This window comes from Aulonocara stuartgranti (assembly GCF_965226115.1).
Source record: "Aulonocara stuartgranti genome assembly, chromosome: 3".
In the NCBI taxonomy this organism is placed as follows: domain Eukaryota; kingdom Metazoa; phylum Chordata; class Actinopteri; order Cichliformes; family Cichlidae; genus Aulonocara; species Aulonocara stuartgranti.
Window position 1 is genome coordinate 51,220,199 of NC_138941.1, and position 19,994 is coordinate 51,240,192.

General features: G+C 41.4%; 1 protein-coding gene across 1 annotated transcript; it reads left to right on the forward strand.

Annotated features, from left to right (window-relative positions):
* Positions 1–1,850: 1,850 nt before the first annotated feature.
* Positions 1,851–14,362, forward strand: LOC309703106 (uncharacterized protein; the record flags this gene model as incomplete). The annotated part of the gene is made up of 11 exons (XM_082527817.1): positions 1,851–1,895; positions 1,982–2,175; positions 2,320–2,460; positions 2,622–2,760; positions 2,960–3,140; positions 3,356–3,497; positions 4,107–4,250; positions 7,390–7,442; positions 7,538–7,588; positions 8,575–8,645; positions 14,108–14,362. 11 exons carry the CDS (start codon positions 1,851–1,853, stop codon positions 14,216–14,218), a joined length of 1,272 nt encoding a protein of 423 aa, XP_082383943.1. The 3' UTR covers positions 14,219–14,362.
* Positions 14,363–19,994: the final 5,632 nt, after the last annotated feature.

Here is a 19,994-nt window from a genome sequence, read left to right on the forward strand (position 1 = left end):
TTGTTGTTCCTAGAGTATTTAAAAGTAGAATGGGAGGGAGAGCCTTCAGTTAAGTTTCAGTTAAAACTTTCCTTTTTGCTAAAGCATATAGTTAGGGCTGGATCAGGTGACCCTGAATCCTCCCTTAGTTATGCTGCAATAGACGTAGGCTGCCGGGGGATTCCCATGATGCATTGAGTTTTTCCTTTTCAGTCACCTTTCTCACTCACTTTGGCTGTATCCCAATTCAGGGTCTGCAGCCTTAAAGTACGCAGCCTCAACGATCCTCAAGGGCCGCGTACTTAAAGACCGCTAAGGCCGGAAATGCGAGGCTTGTGAAATGGGACGGTCTAGCCTCCGTTGCGCTACCCAGGTTGCCTAGCAACCATGATACTAAATCATACAGCTTTGTTTGACAGAAATGAAGGAGAAAATCTTTTGTTCATTTGTTTGTTTGTTTCTACATGAGCTTTGATCATTCTCTGTAAGATTAAGGGCAGCTATTGAACGGCGTATATTTTAAAGTAAAGGCTGTAAAACCAAGTTAGTACAAACGTCACTAATGTCACATAACTTTGCTGACATGTGGCCAACAGTAATGTTTTAATGTTGTTCGTTATTAAACATTTGCACATAAATAAGTGACATAATATTCAGTACTTACTTAAAGTTTACTCTTCAGGCGCCCCTCATCCGCCGTTTTTTTCGGCAAAATTATCCACACGCACCGCCGCGCTATGCATTCTGGGATATGTTGGGCCACGAAGTCTACAGTGCTACGTCCTTAAAATTCAGGGAAATGAAGGACGCATTTGAGGGCCGCATTTCGAGCAGCCTTCGAATTGGGACAGCCTTCGTCGCGTCGCGGTGACGTAATCGGCCTTAAAATGCAGCCTTTAAGGCTGCAGACCCTGAATTGGGATACAGCCTATGTGTTAATAGACCTCTCTGCATTGCTAACAGTTAGCATGTTAGCAGGGAGTTTGTCCTTCCCACTATCGCCAAAGTGCTTGCTCATAGGGGGTCATATGATTGTTGGGTTTTTCTCTGAATGTATTATTGTAGGGTCTACCTTTACAATATACAGTGCTTTGAGGCGACTGTTGTTGTGATTTGGGGCTATATTAATAAAATTGAATTGAATTATTATCAAACAGTACATGTATAAAGCCAGATGACACAACTAAGTTAAACAGGAGACGTCTTGAAAAAATAAAATCCAACCGTCAAGTTTCTATTTCTAAATTAAGACAATACTATTATTACACAATTACTTCTTGTATGTGGAATGTTGGAGACTTTTTATTAAGTGTGGCATGTTTCACCTCTTAAAGAAAGCATATTAGAATGCATATATTCTTACATGCATCCAAATGTGCAGACAGACATAAACGAAGCATAAAGGTCCTTGATCTATTGTGCACAGAAATCACTTTTGTTTCATAAACTGACGAACTATTGCAACTAAAAGATAAAAACAAATGTGAAAAAATAGTTTAAGAAAGTTTTGATTTATTCAAAACAACTTCATTGAAAATACGATTTTTTAAATAGTCTGATGTATGTGTTTCTTAAAGTTGGATAAGACAAGTGCATTCAGTACCCACCACCATCTGATTGTAATCTTCTAATAGGTGTTTGCTGATTCCAGGTAATTTTCATGTTTACAAACTAAATCAACTAATCCAAAAACATCAGACAAAAGGACAGAGAGTGAAAGAGAGGCTGTCTTTGGAAGTACATGTATTCGTGTTGTCAGTGATTTCTACCTTTGTGCAGAGACACACACTTTCATCATGTTGCTCTCTGCGACATCGTTGGTGCTGCTGATGGTTTGCGGCACTCAGGCTTCACATTTTTTAGGCACAGTCATGACCTACTACCCAAAGGACACTTTTGAAAACGGATCTGTCACAGTACGTACATTTTCTATCTAAAATAATTTTCCAGACTTGAAAACTTGAAAATGTTAGGTAAACACTTTGTGGCTGTAACTCTACAGGTGACCGTTCGGTATAAGTTGAACTTCCACACAGCTGTCTGCACAAATGATGAAACATGGAGTTGCCTCAGTGGTGATTGTGGGACTGGAACCTACACACTATATGTGGTAAAACAGGAGAGCAGTGGAGACTGGTGTCAGAGAGAGGGAATCATGACTCGACAGGTTCCCAGCAACGCTCCGTTTGAACTTCGGTGAGTGTACAACAGGAAAAAGTCATTTGTAAAAACAATTTTTAATTGTCACTGAAGGGCGACAAAAATGGGTCACTCGTGGTAAACTAATAATTGACTAAAACATGTTATGTTCAGACTTAGAAAACTGAATTTTCTATCAAGGTTGGAGGGTAGTGCATGGATATCCAACGTCAAAAATGGCATTTCATCATGGAGAGCTGTGACTCGGGTGGAACTGAGGAACCGGTCCGACACCGGCAAAGCCAACACATCACCTCAGACCACCATCCTACCAGCTGTGGGGTAAGCCCACTTAATGTGTGTCTATGTTTGTATTCTTATATATTTCATATTTTACATTCATCCCTTTCATATTAAAATGTATTTAACAAAGTATTTATCAAATGTTCTTTACATTAAAATGAATACAGCAAATAGAGCTACAATCTTTGTTTCTCTCTCAGAGTTCCTTCAAACTGTCAGAGAGATTTCAGCCTGTTGATGTTTGACCCTGATGGAGACGAAGTTAAATGCAGATATGGAAACTCTGCACTCTTAGAGTGTAACCCCTGCACTCCACCCTCTGTCCTCAGCCTCTCATCGGTGAGCAATGACTGTTACTCTCATGTCAGATGAGACAAGCAAACATTTTGCACAGAAAGTGATTAAATGGTTTTAACTGAGTTACAGTTCAGATCAATTTATTTTGCAAAAGTGAAAGTTTGCCCAAAAAAGTTGTTTTTTCTGCAACAGAAAACATTTTGGTTATTTTGACTTCAAGCCCATTTTCGTCCTCTTGCAGTCGTCTTGTACTCTGTCATTCAGCCCCACCAACAGCAGTAATGAAGGTTCGTATGTAGTACAGCTGGTGATGGAGGACTTCCCCAGACAGACCATCACTCTGACTCAAACCAACGGGACACAAACAACAATAACTACCAACGATGCCATCAGCAAAATACCGATTCAGTTTGCTTTGAAAGGTACCAATATACGTTTCATTATCTTACAATGAAAGCACTAAAGAGCTGCTGACGATGAACTTAGTGCTCGGCCTGATGTACAGAGATGTTTGACCACCAGTGTCATCAGGACTGATTCTCTGGACCAACAAATATTAATCTGTCCAGCAGATATTTTACTGTGGATCATCTTTGCATCCTGTGAGAATCACCTTAATTTCTCTGTATTCTTCCAGTTGATCCTGCAGTGCCATCCTGCACAGCAGGACTCTTTCTGCCCAAGTTTCTTCCTCCAACACCAGCCAACGGAGCTCAGCTCTACAACAATGTCAGTCAGACTCTGGAAATTCACATCACTGCAGAGGCACTTAACTCCACGTAAGTAAAACACAGTTAAAGACTTTGTCTGAATATATAAAAGTTTAAATATTATATTCAGAGCAGCCTATGGGTAGATATGAAATATAGGCCTCAAAGTCATTAATCTAAGAGAAATGAGTGACATGCAAATTTGACATATGTTTCAGGTTATCAGGTTACATATGTGAGATGATCTTTATTATTACAAATCTCCAGTGCTGATGTACAAGATTACAGTCAGAAGTCAAGTTAGACGACACAGTAAATAAAACAGCCAATGCCACACAGATGTAAGGACATGAATGCAAAAAGATTAGGTAATACAAAAGTAAACCACATGAACATCTAATAAAAGATATAAATATTGAAACACTGATCCAACATTAGTCTTGATTGATTGATGTTTGATGTGCTTCAGTACCCCTAAAAATGGGCTAAAAGCGCCCCTGCTTCCAAGGTTGGTTGGTTTGAGAAATAAAACATGGCCGGATAAAATCTGTGCTTTAGTTGGGAAACAAAAGAAATATGCTCTTTTTGCAGATGTGGAGATTTTGGAAAAAAACAAAAACAAAAACAAAAAAAAAACCCACACACAAGTTGATGAATTTTTGATTTTGTTTGTTGAAGGGTCTCTGAGCTGCTCTACAGTGGGCCGTACAATTTAATCAGCAGTCCATCAGGACCAGGACAGTTCACCCTGAGATGGACACCATCTGAAAGCGAAGAAGGACAAAGCCTCCCCATCTGTTTTGCTGTCCAGGCAGTTTCTCGGTCAGTCTCATGTTTCATGTAATTGACTCTGTAGAAAGTTGCAGCAGTTGAAATTCCAACACGTTCTCACTCCCAAAGCGTAACATTTTACGCTAGGTGACAAATCGTCAACATATTACGTTTTCGGCTACCCACCACGTTCCTAAATGATGACCTCGGAAAAATGAGGAAATATCAGAACCGTATGGACTCAATCTACACATGTTCGCTCTTTTTCTTCAAATCGCTTAGAAACACACTATTTAACATCATTAAAGTCCTGGTTAATGTCAGGAAAAAGGTTATGGTTAGGGCTAGGGATAAGGTTAGGTTTAGGGCTGGAATACAAGGTTGGAACGTCTGTTACCGCAGGAGCGTCATTGCATTGGATTTCAGCCATAACCCTTTCGCGTTCCTCAGGAACGCCGCGGGACGTGACAAAACATCCGCATGTTACGCCTCGGGAGTAAGAACGGGCTCGAAATTCCTGAAATGAAAAAGTTTCAAAGTAAAATTTTAACTTGTTGCCTTACAAGTTTCCTGTTTTAAGGATTGTTCCATCATTAAAAGGTAGTTAGCTCTCCTTTGAGTCAACAAATATTTTTTTGTCTTTTGAGATTACAATTGCAGAAGGCAAAATGAAAACCAAAAAGCTGATAACAAGAGAGAGAAAAAATGGAAAAGACACTAAGAACCTGGGTAGAGGATCATGATGCTCATTGGGGACTTTAAATCAAAAGAGAAGAAGAGAGAAAAGACTTAAGAAGATTCACTGATATAGTGAAGGAGGACATCCAAAGGGTTGGTGTGACAGATGAGGATGTTAGAAACAGAGTGAGATGAATGTAAATCTTCTGCTGTAGTAAAAGGTGCAGCTAAAACAAGAAGAATATAACATCTTTCTACTCAATTTTGAGCACTCAAAGCACTTTCTAGTACAAGTCTCATTCACCCTATCACACATACAGACAGACATGTGTTATACAAACATATTGTACCTAAATTACTTTCTATCTAACATTTACATGGATGTGCTGAGTAGGGCTGCTACAAACGATTATTTTGATAGTCGACTAGTCACCGATTATTTTTGCGATTAGTCGACTAATCAGATCATGCATCCATTGGATGTAAAACGTACAGCTTATTGCACCAGCATGCACCTGCTCTTATATAACTATCATTAGCTTACAGCTTTAAGTGTTTAAGGTATGTGCTAACTAAAAATAAAGACAAGATGAAATTTGCAGATTGTTTCGTTGGAGTTTAATAAACTCAGTCGTCTGCTCCTGGCTATCTAAAATATAACAGGACACTGGAGTATATTCTCGAGCATCTCACACTTCTGATAATCAGTTGTCTGCTTGACGTTTATTCAGCTGCGTAAAAATGATAACTTTAATCTCAGCCAAACCGATTTACCCAGGAACAAAGAGAATACTGAAAAAAGCCAAACAATAACATTTTTAAGCTATCTAAGTGACTTATATGTAGGGTTGCCTACCGTCCCTTGAAAAACAGAATCATCCCGTATTTAGAAACAAAAGTACAGTGGTTCTAAATACGGGACGATTCTGTTTTTTAAGGGACGGCTGGCAACCCTACTTATATATCATGTTTAACATGAGTAGCGAAAGACGGCGGTGGGTTTGAAAACGATTTGCCGGGAGTCTGGTGTTCTCACGGCTCTAGTGAGCCTTGAACCCCGGCTAGCTATCGAGGTGGTGGGTAACAGACGTCTCCAAAAATGTCTGAGCGCTTTTGAAAATATGTAGTGTCTTCAAAGGAGCTTGCAAAGAAAAGCGTCTGGACTTCTTTAAGTTACTTGAAGACGTTTCACCTCTCATCCGAGAAGCTTCTTCAGTTCTAAGGTCAAATGGAGAGTCCCAGATATAAACCTAGTGGGAGTAACCCCCCACAGAGGGACAAAAGGACCCCCTGATGATCCTCTAATCGCCTGAGCCAAGGTGTGAAACTGGATGTGGGTCCCAATCAGCCAGAGTTTCGGGTGAGTTCATTGTGAAACCTGGCCCCACCTTATCATGCGAAAACCTTATCATTCTCGGATGAGAGGTGAAACATCTTCAAGTAACTTAAAGAAGTTCAGACGCTTTTCTTTGCAAGCTCCTTTGACTACGATGATCTGGATGACTGAGAACCTTCACAGACATATGTGGTGTCTTGATAAACTGAGCAGATATTTGAGGTTTACACAGCTACATTCTCGCCTGAAAATATGTTAAACGTGTATTCTGTGACCCAGAAAGAATAATAAGAGTAATATTAAAACTAACTAGCTGCCGCCATTGTTGGAAACTGAGCTGGGCTGCGCTATGAATTCTGGGACACAGCTTCTTCTTCGGGGTTTAACGGCAGCTGGCATCCTTGTACATGTAGTGCTGCCATCTTCTGTTTCAGTCCGTTATTACTCTTAAATCCTACCACTTATTCCTGCGTCTTTTGGGAGCTTAAAAAATTTCAAACGACGCGTCGACTATTAAATTAGTCATCGACAATTTTGATAGTCGACGTAATCATGACTAGTCAACTAATCGTGGCAGCCCTAGTGCTGAGTCAGTATCATGATACTGTGGCATATGGACAGAAAGAGCTGGGGATTGATCCACCACCAACCTGCTAATTGGTAGATGACCTGCTGTACCACCTGAGCCAACTTACGGGGTTGTCCTAAATTAGTACCTCTAGGAATAACAAGGAGAAAGTTGCTGGATTGTTAAGAAAAAAATGTTATGAAAGCATGCTCAATTAAGATACAAAGTATCAGTGGTTAAGGTACTTCAAATTATCATGGAATCAGACGCCTGTATAATGAAACATTAGACTTTATTATTATTTGCTTTGACATCTTTCAGTCAAGGTATTTCCTAAACAGACTACAAGTCGGATTTTTGTCATATTTATTGTATTTTGATCACATTTAAAACATCAAATCATCAGATTTCTCTTTATTCTCAGATTTCTCTTTACTGTTAAGTGTGTCTGTGTCAACTTTTCTGCTTATACTTGTTTTTGGGTGGTGTAAGCATGATCATTGGAGAGGTATACTGGTATACTTGAAAAGGAAAGATGATGTGAAACTACAGAAAGAATCATTTTGTACTCTTAATAACAGATCTATTGCACTGACTTATTTCTGCAGTGGGACCAAGTATCACTCAGAGCTTCGATGTGTCACTGTGACCGTTGTAAAAGGTGAGTAGAGTCCGTCACCATTTCAGCCACATTTTAAATCTAATTTACTGGATCAGTGTAACAGAGTTATAAGGTCTAATTCTGACTGTTTACAGGACCAGTAATAACCACAACACCCGAAACGACTACACCCAGTGAACCATCTTGTGAGTATGAATGAAATGACATGATGTTTACACTGTCTCAGTACAAGATATATTACTCTCACTTCATATTATTATGCCAATTTTATATCACTACACAATACTCTCAATTCTTAATTTGTAAAACCAGCAAAATACTTTTGAGGTATATTGAGTGAATTTTGCAGTACTGACTAACTGCATACAAAATCCAAAGTCCAAAATAAAGTCATCAGGTGATAAGATGTGATTTTCACCAGGCCACAAAACCCAATGGTTGCCTTTGGTTGCCTTTGCAATCAACAGTGTGAACTAGTGAACAAACTCAGCAAAGCAAGAAATATAGAATGATGATCGAAAATGCCAGCAGGAAGTAAATAGATGATTAAGTAAAGCTAACTAAGCCTTGGTGGACAAACACAGGACCTTAATGTTTCATGTAGGACAACATGGTTGACATGAGTTTTACACCACCATCTTAAAATTCACAGTGCATATTTCTTTTTGCTAACACAAAAAAGAAAAAATGTATTTGGTCTGAATTAAAAAATCATCAACAGACTTGACGTTGCTTGAAAACTTTGAGAACTGAATAGAGTACAGTGATTTCTATTGGATTCTAACATGTCTGTCATGGTCCTGAGTCTGGCGACCCAGTGTTTATGTTTTTATTATTGATGTTCTTTCTTTTAGTTAGTTTTTGGTGATTTCTAGTTCTTTGGTATTGTTTTGTTGCCTCACCTGTGTTACACAGTTCCTGTCTCTTCTCCTTGACCTCTGTTTGTGCATCTCCAGTCAATCGCGTCGTCCCATGTCTCTAAGTTTCTGTGTTTCTGTTTCCATCGTTGCTAGTTTCATGCTCCTCGTTTCCTAGTGCTTCTGTTTCTAGTTTCCAATGTTTACTTCTTAGTTTCCATGTTCAAGTTTTGGTTTGTTATTCGTAAGTTTATTTTGTGGATTTTTTTCCCCAGCATACACAGCCATACATGACAATGTCTTTGTGTTTCTAGATGTTCTCAAATTGAAGATTACCTCTTTGGTGGACTTGTCAAAAGTTGATAGAAATTACTTACTTACACAGGTAAGTATATTTGTATTTATTCAGAAATCCCATCAGAGAGTCAAACAGCTGCACCATATGGACTGTATGGAAACAGCTGATCGACAACAAATTAAGGAAGCATCAAAACCGTTAACCCTTTCGACTATAAACGTGTTTGTTCAAATTTACCCTTTAACCCTTTAACGCCCAGGGTATTGTCTTTGATACATGTGTTTTGAGACTTCTAGATCATCAGCTTGACTTTTTTTATCCTCAAAAAATTATATAAATTGCGTGACACATTTTTAGTGACTAAATTGCAAAAATATGGCATATGTAGCAAACATGATACAAATTAAAACTCGTATATATGCAGATTAAAAATTGATAGATTTTTATATATTTTGTCTAAAGATTCAGCAAACACTCCATTATCAAAAAAATTAAGATGTCTTGCAGTTATTTCATGGCTCAAATTTTAAAGGGCTAATATGTCTTGAAACATGCTCAATCACTCAGGTAAGGAAATCTCAAAGTTGATTCTGTTTATCCGGAACGTTTTCAGTGGAACAAATGTTTCATTACTCGTCAAAGTGACTTCTTCAGGCTCAGCTGACTCCAGGTTTCCCCAACCTTATAAACAATACATTTGCATGATTAGCACAACTGGATAACAACGGGATATGAGGTCAGTTCTAGAGATGGACCGATCCGATATTACCTATCGGTCCGATACTGACCTAAATTACTGGATCGGATATCGGAGATACATAAAAAATGTAATCCGATCCAAAGTATCACAAAATCGCCTCACAAAACGCGCTACTTGGTGTAACCCAGCTCGGCGCATCGGCGCAGTATGTGTCACGTGATAGAGCGGCTGTTGTCTGCGAGACCTGTCGGTCTGTTGGAGCACTTGGAGCCTCGCTACATGCTTCCTAACTGCGGCATTTCATCTCGGCGAAAACTATCCCAGAGAAGTAAAGCAAGTGTGTAAGTTCCCTGAATGTTTGCACAGTATTTCCACGTTAAGCTTAACAAATGATATTGAGCCTCAGCTGGACTGGCCATTGGAGTTCCATACTGAGGTGAAAGGGAAGCGATTTTTCCCGTAATTCAGTTAGAATAAAAAAAAAAAATAGGACACAAAGCTGGAGTTATTCTGTCTTTGCTGCGCAGTTGCATCTACTTCTCTCATTCTCTCCCCCTCCCTCTCCTGTTACTTCAAACATGAAACTGATCAATGATCAGCTGATCGGCTTTTCTGCCGCAAGTCCGTCTTTCTTGTTTGTCTATCGCCCACTTTGCGCTAGAAAGAGAAGACCAGCGGATAAACAACAGCAGCACGTTTAAGTGTGATAAGCTGTTGTTAGAATGTATTTAATATTACTTTCTAGAATCAGCTGAGGTTTGCTGGAGCCACAGCTGTAAAAGCTGCTGGTCATGATGTCCGTTTGGATATGTAGTGAGAGTGAAACCTAAAGATAAAACCAGGAGATGTCCTTACTAAATCATCAGAGCTGAACAGGTGTGTTGAAGGGAAGTTATGAACTGTTTCCGAGAGACAAATAACACCGGGCTCCCTTTTTACGTAGCTGACAGCTGGTAACTGTGCAGGGGCGGGTCCTAACAGGGAGAGGGGGGCACAAAGAAATACTCTTCTTTGTTATGTCATTTAAAAACTTTGAATAAATAATTATCTGAATCTTACAACAAAAGTGGTCATCTCATTAAATGTATAGAAATCCATTATTGTATATGGTAAGTAATAAGTCATATATACACCTTAGTAAGCTATAGTACTTTTTCCTTTGGGAAGGTACCATCTGTGAAGTCTGCAATTCTGTTGAAGAAAGATGTTGAATCTATTTAATTATTGTAGAAAAATAATTGATTTCTGTGCATTTGTCTTACACTTGCATTAAATTAAAGTTAAAGTCAATTAAGCATCATGAGGTGGAGGGCGGGGGGTGGTTCCCTAATATTTTTGCTGGGAGTTGGCAACCCTATTAGTTAGGTTGCTTAATATTTCCACTAAGTACTCTTTAAAATACCACAATAGGGGGGATGGTGTAGGTTTAAATTTATTAGATTGATCAGTATTGCTGAACTATAAAATGTTTTGGGTGCAGTGTATTTTTTGCATACAGGTATGACAGAATAGCTTCAGTCTCTTGTTTTTTAAAACTTGATTATGAACTTTTACAAAATGCAGCAAGATATTTATAAAAAAAAGTTTTATTGATTACAAAATATCGGATTCATATTGGTATCAGCAGATATCCAAATTTATGATATCGGAATCGGTATCGGACATTAAAAAGTGGTATCGTGCCACCTCTAGTCAGTTCCTTGATCATTAATATGCAAATTGTTGTTACCATTGATCAACAACCACTGATTAATGCTCATTGATCAATGGATACGAGTACCATTCGCAGAGAGTTGGGGAATGGCTGTAATCACAGTATTGTAAGATGCTGTGATTGCATGATGATGTAAGATCTCCTTGTTTCAGAGATTTCCCTTTTCATATAAAAGACCTCCTTGACTCCCCACTCAAACCAGCGTTCTTCCCTGTCCTGTTCACTCATCCAAGTGACCGATAAAGTTACTTGGATGAAACGTTTTTCCCACTAAAAACGCTACTGGCTGAATTGTAAACGAGTCTTTGGATCTGTTTCAGAGCCCATTCAGTCCTTCTAATTTCTAAAATCCTTGTACTGTCCAACTCATTCTCATTCCCAGGGTGCCAAATTCTGACATTTTGACAAAGCTGCTGACTCAGCACACAGGTTGCTATAATACTGCATATAAAGAACAAAAGATCCTGCTTTAAAGATTAAAATAGTGTTGGCCATGTAAGGTATATATATCCAGTTTGGGAACTCTGTGTTTTGAGCTTTGCTTTACTTTCTGTTTTTCGTTTATCTATCAAAAAGAGAAAAGATGGTGGTCTGAGTTAAAACACACCTATTATGACCACTGACACATAATGATAAAGGGAATGAGGGCAGGCTCCTTATTACACTACATGGGCAAAAACACTGGGTCACTAACGCATTAGAAATGCTGATCTGCCAAGAAAACCCATGACATGAAGCTCCAGGTACACAGTTTTTGTGCAGATGTTAATGCAGTCCCTTTAACACTATGCGCTTCAGCATCTGTAGTCTGTAGTCCCAGCCTGCTTCAAAATGGCCACCATCGTCCCTGTACCCAAATCCTCCACCATCTCCTCATTGAACGACTGGCGACCTGTAGCCCTGACCCCCATCGTAAGCAAATGCTTCGAGAAGCTGGTCAGGGACTTCATCTGCTCTGCACTACCCGACTCACTGGACCCTCTACAGTTCGCATACCGCCACAACAGGTCCACTGATGATGCCATAGCCCTGACACTACTGCCCTGTCACACCTGGAGAAGAGAGACACGTATGTGAGAATGCTGTTTGTAGATTACAGCTCAGCATTCAATACCATCGTTCCCTCGAAGCTGGACAGGAAACTGCAGGATCTAGGACTGAGCAGCTCCCTCTGCAGCTGGATCCTTAGCTTCCTGTCTGACAGACGCCAAGTGGTCAGACTGGGCAGCATCACCTCATCCCCCATCACACTGAACACTGGTGCTCCACAGGGGTGTGTACTGAGCCCTCTCCTGTACTCACTCTACACCTACGACTGCACAGCCACTAACAACTCCAACATCATTGTGAAGTTTGCGGACGACACTACAGTGGTGGGTCTTATCACCAACGGTGATGAGACGGCCTACAGGGAGGAGGTCAGCGCCCTGACCCACTGGTGTCAAGACAACCATCTCACCCTCAACGTCGCAAAGACAAAGGAGTTGATAGTGGACTTCCGGAGGTGCAGAGAAGTACACACCCCCATCACCATCAATGGCGCTGCTGTGGAGAGAGTGAGCAGCTTCCGGTTCCTTGGTGTACATCTGGCTGAGGATCTTACGTGGTTAGTACACATAAACAAAACAGTGAAGAAGGCGCAGCAGCGCCTCTTCTTTCTCAGGAGACTGAAAAGATTCGGCATGAGCCCCTGCATCCTCAGGACCTTCTATCACTGTGCCATTGAGAGCATCCTCACTGGATGCATCACCACCTGGTATGGCAACAGCACCGCCTACAACTGCAAAGCTCTCCAGCGAGTAGTGCGGTGCTCTGAACGGATAATTGGAGGTGAGCTTCCCTCCCTCCAAGACATCTACAGGAAGCGCTGCCTGAGGAAAGCGGGGAGGATCATCAAGGACTCCAGTCACCCCAGCCATAAACTGTTCAGACTACTTCCATCAGGAAGGAGGTTCTGCAGCATCCGGTCCCGTACCAGCAGACTGAGAGACAGCTTCTTCCACCAGGCCATCAGACTGCTGAACACTTCATAGACACCTCACCTTCACTACTGGAACTTTAACATTATGCACTCCATACTGTACAGTAATGCCACTGTTTTGCACATGTCTCACTCTGTATATTTTTATATATTTTATTTATTGTTTATTCTATGTAATTTGTAAAATATGTGTATACACACACACACACACACACACACACACACGTAGAAAAATATTTAGTATACACATCCAGAAATGCATATACTATTATATATTGTACATATATTTATTAGTTTCAGATGTAGCCATTCTTGTATTTTGCTTGTTTACATTATTGTATTTTGCACAACTCTGTTGCTTGTGAAGCTCGCACACAAGAATTTCACTCACATGTGCTGTACCAATGTACCTGCACATGTGATGTGACAATAAAAGTGATTTGATTTGATTTGATTTGATCTGATAACCCTGCTCTGTACATTTACATGGTCTGCCACTCTATGACTGAGTTGTTATTTCTTCCAATTTAAGTCCAGAAATGCTAACAATTTTTTTATTTGTCATCACTGCATTGTTTTTTTTATCATCCAAAAAAACCAATAAAATAATTAACTTCTTTTTAGACTGACAGAAACCAGAGTTGCTGTCACAGCGGGGGTACGCCGGTCTGTTTGTTTTTAAGACTCAGAAGCAGACGCAGAGAGGAGTTTGTGGGAGTTAACAAAAGGCGAGCCTTTATTTGGCTGTAAGCAGTAGCATAACACGAAACTAAGAAAACAACGAAGACTGTGAACACTGTGTAAACTGAAAGAATATGAAACTCAGTGAAATAACCATGAAGAAAATAAGAAACACAGTGTAAACACGACATTTTCACTGATCCGGCCCGCATTAGATGAAAGTGAATGTGATGTAAAGTGAATTTGACGCCCCTGGTCTACAGTACCCCACTGGGAGAAATGACTGTATGGGGTCATATCTTAAACTGTTCACACATGATAGACATGCAAAACCACACAGGCACACCCTTCATCATAAAAACTGTTTATGCGAGCACAGTTTCTTAAAACCTTTGCTGCTTCTTTCTAAAGAACCCTCACATGTATAATAAAAATCAGTGAGAATATCTGTCTTCATTTTTCCCTCTCTGTAGATCAAAAATGTGCTGATATCCAACGGACTGCCCCAAGACATGATCATACGACTCATGAGCAGCAAACCACAGATTGGTGCAATTGCAGCGCCCTCTACTGGCACAACATGAACATCTACTGACAACTTCTGGAACATTTTAATTTCATCTGCTGAATGAAGTTTTGTCTTCACTGTTCTTTAAATAACTTAAGAGTAGATTTTAAAAGCAAAAATTGAACCTGATTTTTCACTGCTATGATCTAAAATTAAGTAATTTGTACTGTGTTATTTTTTACTATCCTCATTTTATTTTATTCAAGTGGTATAATTCAAATATTTTTTGTTATTTATTTTAATAATTGTTTAAATTTTATTTTATTCTCTTCACTGTGTGCAATATACTTTCATTACGCTTTTTGAGATTTATAATTTCTGTTTGAAGTAATTTGCAGTTTGGATTTGATATGTGTTATATGAAAATAAAGATATAATTTATGTTAATAATGTTATTTAATATGAATGATTTTTAAAATGAATGGTAATTAAAAGGAAACTTTTAAAATGGCACAATGGAAAAGGACTAAGGTTTTATCACATCCTGCAGAACTGCCTCTGTTCAAACACAAAATACAAACATCTTTGGATATCGTCAGTTGACCCGGGCCCTATTTCAGGAAGCCGGTTTAGAAAACTCAGAGTGAAAAACGATACTCAGGGTTGAGTAACCCCGAACTGTCCAACTCGGAATATTCGGTTTCAGAAAGGCTGATAACAATTAGTTCAGTCAACGCGGAGTTGCTTTAACCCCAAGTTAAGCGCGCGCACGAGGATACATAAAGCCCTGATTAGTGGAGCACAGATTAAGCGAGTCACCATGGAGACGGAGGGAAAGAAGGCGCGGTCAATGTATTTTACAGCGCTTGAGGCCGAAATTCTGATGGCAGCATATGCTGATAACATGCAAATTTTGCAGAAAAAAAGTAACACAGCCTCAGCTGCAAAAGAAAGGGAGCATGCATGGCAAAACATAGCCGACAGAGTCAATGCGTGAGTGTTAATTTAAACATTGATCTAGGGATTTCCACCCATTTAACACGTTATTTTATTATATTTTATTTTTTATTTCATACATTTTATTTTGTGATGTGATGTGAGCGCAGGTGCAACCCAACAGGCCCCAAACGTTCCTGGCAGCAAGTAAAAATGAAATATAAAAATATAGTCCAAACAGGTAAGGTGTAATTGTATTATGAGCCATAGTGCTTGGTCTGTTTGTCCGATGTAAATCAATTGCAGTTAGAGGCTACATTAATTTCCCCTCTGTAAGCACTTATTGAAATTATCTGAGCATTACAAGTACATATTTGCTTACTCTGTATGCTCAAATGTGACCCGTTATGGCCACTAGAAAAAAAGCGGAGGCCCGAAAAACAGGTGGGGGTCCTCCACCACCACCACTCACAGAGCCTGGCCACTTGGCTTCCACATTTGTGATAATGTTGGCAGCATCACATATGATTCACAGTGCAGAGAACACAAATTAGCATCCATTACTAATAATGAAATAATTTGTTAGTTTGAAATGCTACAGGGAACTATGTACCTGTACATTAATGCTGTGGAAATACTTCCTGTTCACATAGTCTCCTTCATTTACTGAAGGAGCAATGATTGGAATGTGAGTGCCATCTGTACAGCCAATCACGCCTGGGAACCGTGAGAATAAATGTAAACTTTAAGTAGTAGTTCAAGTATCACCACATCATAAATTAAGTTTCGTTCATCCTGATACCTGCAATTTTGTGGCATCCCTCTTTGATAAATCTTGTGGGTCTATGACCGGGGAACACCACAAACGAGTACAGGAGACGTTTCAGTGCAACTGTAACATTCCTGACTGCCCGACAGACGGTAGCCTTGGAAACGTGCTCAGCGTCACCAATATTATACAGAAAGCTCCCGTTTGCAAAAAACCGAAGTGCGATACAAATAATATGTACAGAACTGAGAGGATGTCCGCGATGTGTCACATGAGCAATATTAGGCCTGAGGATGTTATTCAAATAAATTGTAGATTGTGCTGAAAAACGGTAACGTTCACACAGAAAATCATCAGGAAATGATAAAATGTCCGAACGTGCTCTAATCACTCTCTCCCGGCGGAGAGCTCTGCGGAGAATTTGGGCTTCAACATCTACTGGCTCTTCAAGGAAGGGACACGCCATGTCTGACACTTCCTACAGTCAGGTTTCCGACAAAGAGGCGGAGAAAGTCAGGGTTAGTTGAAGTAAACCTGCTAGGGGGCAGGTTAGCTTCACGGAGTGTGTCGTCATAGTAACTCACTCAGAATTAATCTAAACTCGCTTTGTGAAACCGAAAACCCAGAGTTTTCGTTAACTCAGGGTATACTTACTCAGAGTTTGCACTAAACCGGCTTCCTGAAATAGGGCCCCGGTCAATTATGTGATTGTATATTTTGTGCTATGAAACTCCAGCATCCAAGCAAAAGTAAATACTTCAAAGACTAAAACTGCTTTGACTTAAATGCTCACAGTAAAGGAAAAAGAGAACATTCACTTTAAAAGTAAAAGACTGTCAGGGTCCCTGTGTCGACCCGGTCGGCTCAGTGTGGCTACATGTGTTTTTGTTTTGATTGTGTTCCTGCTCTGTCCCTCCTTCTCTCACTGCCTGGGCGGAGCGCACCTGTGGGCTCTTGCCCTTGGCCCACGCACCTGGTCATAATCACAAACCTGTGGCTCATCACCAAACAGTGTTCCAGTCCCTTTATAAGATGGCAGCTCTGTGTTTCTTGTTGCTGGACTGTTGCCGACTCTCGTCAGTGTTAACCCCAGCTCGGTTTATTGTCGTGTTTCCCTGGCGATCTTCCTATAGTAACCTTTTGTATCGCTGTGAATAGATTTCCGTGGACCTGCCCCCTAGATCAAGTGTGTGAGGATTGGAGCGAGCTTTTGTGTTTCTTGTGGAGTATGAAGAGGAGTGTGAGGCGTGGACGGAGTGTGGTCTTTGGAGTGTGTGTGGACTGCAAGTGTCTTTCCCCCCTGTTTGTGTGTGGATTCCCAGAACCCGTCTTTTCCCCACTTTGTAAATAGATCAACTGGTGCTTCTGTAAATAAAAACTCTTTATTGTTCTGTACTCAGTGCCTCCAGCACTGCCGTGCTCTAATCCACAGCCAGGGAGTTTTGTGACACTGCAGCTAATCACGTCTTGTTTCTCACACCATCATGCTCCACAACCTTTTCTGTGGAGGACTACATATCTGGAATATCAGGATGAAGATGGAAAAGACTTACTGTTTTCCTGGCACTTGAATTTTTGAAGTGGATTGTAGTCCATGTGGGAGCTAATGATATCCAATATCAACTTTCTCATTGGTCAACAGTATCAAGCAATGTTTTATTGCAGCTCTTAGAACACACAGTAGGGATTAAAGAAAATGCAAAGCAATGGTTTGAATCATATCTATCAGATAATTCTAGTTCATTCATGTGAATGGATAGTCTTCACACATTAATGTTAGGACTTTCTCAGTATTCCATGCTAGGACCAATTCCGTTTATGATATACACGCCTGCTTAGGCAGTATAATTAGAAGGAATAGCATACATTTATCATCGCTATGAATTTAATTGCTAACCAGCTTTATTTATCCATGAAGCCAGATTATATAAATCAATCAAGCTACAGCTATGTCTTAAAGACTTAATAGCCTGGATATCCCATATTCTATTTGCTCCAGTATCTCAGAATATATCTAGGAATCTTGGAGTTATTTTGACCAGTATATGTTTTTACAGAGGGCTTTGTAAATGAAGCTTCAAACTATATTTCCAGTCTAAATGATGATCTTCTAAATAGAATAGAATAGAATAGAATTCAACTTTATTGTCATTGCACATGCACAGGTACAGGGCAACAAAATGCAGTTTGCATCCATCCAGAAGTGCTTTAGTGATATAGATATATTACAATATATATTAGCAATAATATAGATATGTGAGTATATTACAGAAATGGGTCTATTATGGTATGTTATAATGTACACGGTATGAAGTATGTTGTGAATATTCTATAACTATAAGTATGTACAGGCTGTAGTGAGTACAAGCTATGTACAGGATATGAACAGGATATAAATATGAAAAACTATACAGAATATGAAATAAATAACTTTACAGAATCTGAGATATACAGCTATACAGAAATGGGAACTATGCAAGTTGTAAACAGTTGTAGGATTAAAGATTATCGAATGTACAGAATGATTATTTACACAGAGCTATACAGTAGTGCAGTTAAGATAAGTGTGTCACGGTCTGGCTGGGGCAGACCGTATGTGTTGCAGAGGAGGACTCAAACAAAGACCAAAACGTAGTGTGGATAAACAAAACAAGCCGTTTATTGAGGCTAGCAATGAGGGTAAAAATAATCGGGCATCGGTGAAAACTAAACAATAACCTAAACTGGGTGAAAGAAACAAGGCCACAAAAACAAAATGTCCATCAAAAACACAGAAGCGCAGCGAACAGTTCCTAACTCCTCAGGGGGCCGACCTGGAGGGTGACGGTCCAGTAGTCCATAGTCCACGAGCTCAGGGGGCCGACCCGGAGGCCGACAGCATAGCAGGTCATAGTTCCAAGGTTCAGGGGGCCGACCCGGAGGTCGCGAGCACCACAGGTCACAGTTCAACAGCTCAGGCGGCCGACCCCAATGGCAACAATGTCCAGCTAATGGCCCGGAAAGCGGCCGGCGATTCCAAGGGGCAAAACGCGGCTTGGGCGGCGGCAACACAGCTGCAGGACCAGGCGAGGCCGACACAGAAGCAGAGGCTGAAACTTGACCAGGCGACGGCGAAGCAGGAGCTGAAGCCGAGGCTGGACCAGACAAGGCAGAAGCAGAAGCCGGACCAGGCGAAGCAGAAGCAGAAGCCGGACCAGGCGTAGCAGAGGCCGAAGCCGGACCAGGCGTAGCAGAGGCCGAAGCCGGACCAGGCGAAGATGAAGACTCTGACGAAGCCGGACCAGGCGAAGATGAAGACTCTGACGAAGCCGGACCAGACGAGGCTGAAGGCTCTGAGGCTGGACCAGACGAGGCTGAAGACACGGAGGCTGGACCAGACGAGGCTGAAGACACGGAGGCTGGACCAGACGAGGCTGAAGACACAGAGGCTGCAGCAGGCGAAGCACAGGCTGGAGCTGCAGCAGACGAAGCACAGGCTGGAGCTGCAGCAGACGAAGCACAGACTGGAGCTGCAGCAGACGAAGTACAGGCAGGAGCTGCAGCAGGCGAAGCACAGGCAGGAGCTGCAGCAGGCGAAGCACAGGCAAGAGCTGCAGCAGGCGAAGCACAGGCTGGAGCTGCAGCAGGCGAAGCACAGGCTGGAGCTGCAGCAGACGAAGCACAGGCTGGAGCTGCAGCAGACGTGGACGAGGCTGCCGGTGGAGCAGCTGGTGGCTGAACGGGCCCCTCGGACCCTCCAGCGGAGACGGGTGGCTGAACGGGCCCCTCGGACCCCCCAGCGGAGACGGGTGGCTGAACGGGCCCCTCGGACCCCCCAGCGGAGACAGGAGGCTGAACGGGCCCCTCGGACCCTCCAGCGGAGACAGGAGGCTGAACGGGCCCCTCGGACCCTCCAGCTGACGAGGCATGAGGCTGGGCGGGCCCCTCGGGCCCTCCAGCTGTCGAGGCATGACCAGCAGGTGTAGAGACCACCGGCTGGACAGAAGGCTGAGCAGGTGATGGAGCAAATGACTGAGCTGCACAGTGGGTAAAGGGATGGGCTAACGGAAGCACAGGAATGTAAGCTACGGACCGGGCTGCTAACAGAGCTAATGACTGAGCTAATGACTGAAAGGCATGCAGTAGCGATGGCGGCGTGGATTGCAGA